This window comes from Leptinotarsa decemlineata, unplaced genomic scaffold (assembly GCF_025532065.1).
Source record: "Leptinotarsa decemlineata unplaced genomic scaffold, Ldec_3_MD MMD2_P_RNA_scaffold_5, whole genome shotgun sequence".
Taxonomy (NCBI): Eukaryota; Metazoa; Arthropoda; class Insecta; order Coleoptera; family Chrysomelidae; genus Leptinotarsa; species Leptinotarsa decemlineata.
Window position 1 is genome coordinate 20,126,913 of NW_027412532.1, and position 3,528 is coordinate 20,130,440.

General features: G+C 33.0%; 1 protein-coding gene across 1 annotated transcript; it reads right to left on the reverse strand.

Moving 5' to 3' along the window:
* Positions 1-1,639: 1,639 nt before the first annotated feature.
* Positions 1,640-2,308, reverse strand: LOC141480001 (uncharacterized). The gene is made up of 2 exons (XM_074169676.1): positions 1,882-2,308; positions 1,640-1,816 (listed from the first exon to the last, which is right to left on the reverse strand). Exons 1-2 carry the CDS (start codon positions 2,209-2,211, stop codon positions 1,655-1,657), a joined length of 492 nt encoding a protein of 163 aa, XP_074025777.1. The 5' UTR covers positions 2,212-2,308; the 3' UTR covers positions 1,640-1,654.
* Positions 2,309-3,528: the final 1,220 nt, after the last annotated feature.

The window sequence follows — 3,528 nt, forward strand, 5'->3', positions numbered from 1 at the left end:
AAACCCGAATGTGTTCCTCAGCCATCTTTCTGCTTCTGAATCTTCATTGCAGTTTAGGAAGGATAAGCCAAGTATCTTCATATTCCAAACTTTAAGTGAATGAAATCTAAATAAATTCAACTTGGTGTCTTTATAGAAATAGTTTATTCTGTTATGAATGGCAACAAAAAATCCTTCAAATGAAGTTCATGAGTTTTCGATACTATCAAACAAAAAAGATTAGTATAATCGTAAGTCTCCTTACTTTTGTTTGGCTATAAATACCGGGGAAGATTTATATAATGCCGTCCATTGCATTCAAATCGCATTCATTGTGACCAAATAGGTAACGAATGTTGGTCTTACACATTAAAAAAATTATATAGATATTTATGAGGAGAAAATTTTCTCTCTCATTAGTTTCTGGAGCATACATATTTATAAACTGGTTAATTCCTTTTATATTTGAAGGTAATCAGCTGGACTAAACTCGTATTTTTCCACAATAACATTTCAATATTGAAATACCTATATCGTGCCTTGACGCAGCTGGATGCATCACCAATACACCGCGTATTTTTTTTTTTTTCGATTTCGTTGCAATGCAGAATAACGTTTCCATTCGAATTATGGGTATCATATTATACGAATAAGTTTCGATTATGATCTTGGCATTTTTAGATATAGGTAATATCTGAATTGTTGGTATTTTGGTTTGAATTGAAGGATTGTCGTCTTATTTTCGTGAGGTTCATTGTATATTGGTTATATTGTATATAGACCTGTCCGAGATGCTGTCAAAATTAAATCAAAATGGCCACCTGTAGGCACACATGTTGTTTGTTCTAATGGAAATAAAACTAGAAAAGTCCATAATCAACTTGTCTTGTGATTGTGTTGCTGCTTGCTGAAATTCGTTGTCTGAGGCTGATTTTACATATCAATCGTCCTTCATAACATAAAATCATGCCTACAATGTGTTGTGTTGTAAATTGCGGAAGCTGTGGGGATCGTGATTGGTGAACTTTTACAAAATACCTAGTGAATTTCTGCTTTTACCAAAGGAAAGAAGCAGTTGCATCCAATTGAATTAGAAATTAGAAGCAACTAGAGCTATTGCACATGTCAGGATTCATGTAGAAAGAGTAATAGGTTGCATTCGTCAAAAATATAGGATTCTATCAGATTATGTGCCAATTTCTCTACTTGTTTGTGGTGAAGATGATATGATCTTGGATAAAATAGTGACTGTGTGTTGTGGATTGATTAATACCTGGCCACCAATAGTACCTTTGAGTTAGATTGAATTTATAATAAAAAACCTCATGAAATTATATTTGTAAATTGTATATACCTACTTAGTCTAGATTTGTATTTTTGTTCCCACTGTCGTGATATGTTTTATTGTATTGTATTATTGCAAAATCATATTTCAAATCATAGAGCTGAATTATAATAAATTTTTGGTATATTCAATTGGTACGTAAGTCAGAAACTAGGTTTTGTTAGTATATAGAATATTTTTTCTCCAAACACTTTCAAAGATACATTAATTTAATAAAACACAAAATAAGGTCATATTGTTTTGTTTATTCTCCCCGTCAGACGAGGAAGTCAGTTTCAATACACAATAATGGTTATTTTAAAAAAGTGATTTCTCTTAAAGAGTCAAAAATCAGTTAACAAGAAATAAAAAAATACTTGGAAGAATAGGTATATGATGAACTTCAGAATGGTCTGCCATGCAGGTACAATGAGCTGAAATTATTGCACCATATTTCTCGAATATAATCCAGACTTGCACTGGGAGATTGTTCATTCTCTGTGAATGCTTGACCTAAAATTAAGATACATATTCAGAGAAAATTATGAATAAATCAAGTTTTAAAAATATCTAAATACCGTGGCAATCACAACAATGTGCTCTCCCATTGACTTTGCTTCACAATCATGCACAAATCCAGCTTCAAAATATTTGTAGCCAGTCAAACTTTTGTAAGCCTTCATCTGCTGATTTGTATAGAAACTATGAGTTAGCACCAGATAAGAACTCATATCGAAAGCAGTAACTGGTGGAAAACATTCTATAGAACTGTTCATTTCTTCTGAAGTGAAAGTAAAAGAATCCATGCACTGTATCACTCTGATTTTATCTTTGTAATGCACAGCAATGTCTTTGTTTTCACGTTCCAATGTTAGTAAATAATCACTTTTATTACAAACAGCCATCATAATTATTTTCACATCTTCCAAAGATAACAAAACACGAAAAAACCGTGAAGTACCTATGTCATTGGACTCATTCTGTGCCTACAGGCGGCCATATTTTTCGAGAATTGGTCACGTGTTCTGGACATCCTAATTGTTTAATTTGATTCACATATTAATTTGAGTTCTCGCAATAGAGTTAGGGCCTAGTCACTGTCATAATCATAATATCAAACTGAACCTGTGAATGTTTGTAGGAGCATTATGCTAAGTTTCAATATTTAGTCACAATCATATTTGAATATTTGATTCCATTGGTTCAATTTGACTTGGACAGTGACAGTTATTTAAATCGTGAGAATGATATATAAGTATAGGCCCTGAGAGTCACGTATAATTCAAGAATGGTGACACTCAAATGTTAATTTCATGTTTGTCAGTTTTATCTCTGTTGAGAAGAAGCGTTTTATCGCTGTGAAACTCTGTTTTGGTGGCCTAGCTTTCAAATTTTTTCATCAATTTATCGGTTTAACGAATATTATCTATCTAACAAACAGTTTGAAGGTAAAGCCAGTATCTCTTTTCTGAAGAAAGTTAAGTCTGTCAACCTTTGACAAAGATGTGGTATCCAGATTTTGGAAAAATGGGCTTAAACTGAAATTTATCAATTAAGTATCTGGAAAAGGTTTGAAAAAGTTCTAGGTATGTGAAAGCAGAGTTGAAAAACTGAAGAAAAGAGAAGCTATCAGAATGACATATGGAGTGCCGATTCAGTTGAGGAAACTACATTTACATTGAAACGGTAGAACAAATTAAAAATAAATAAATAATTTGGAAATTGAAGGTGAATAATGCTGATAATGTTTTGTTGAAATATAAAGTAAGTCATCAATTTCTGCAATGAACCAACCCAGTAAATTAAAATGGTTTTCGTGAGACTTCTGCAGATAGGCTATAAAATATTTTCAAACAATACCGTTTGTGGTGAAATGTTTTCTTCAAAGAGCAGAACACAAACACTACAGGAAAACCTTTAAGGCGTTCTAAGAGCGGTGCTTGGGCAAAAGTATTGATTCACGTTGGAAATTAATCGCTGGGGATTAAATTCATTTGTAAAAACGTTCTCAGGAAGTTTATTCCTTTATTCCGCATGTACGCAGGTCTCCAAATGAAAAAGTTCTCAAGCAGTGAAGTTCGAGGTGTACTGAGTTGAACCTCAATATGATGAGCAGCCACAGTCCGTCGAGTATTTCTGATATGTGCCGCTCTTGGTGGAATCAAAAGTGCCAATTCACTTGAACACCTCCCGTGAAAATATTTATGAAAGAGAGACAAATATCT

What these genes read in the sequence shown, in the direction of transcription:
- LOC141480001 (XM_074169676.1), bottom strand. Translation starts at nt 2,211, where the DNA reads ATGATGGCTGTTTGTAATAAAAGTGATTATTTACTAACATTGGAACGT. An exon ending in ACATTGTTGTGATTGCCACG is followed by an intron (nt 1,817 to 1,881) that starts GTATTTAGATAT and finishes TCTTAATTTTAG; the next exon opens with GTCAAGCATTCACAGAGAAT.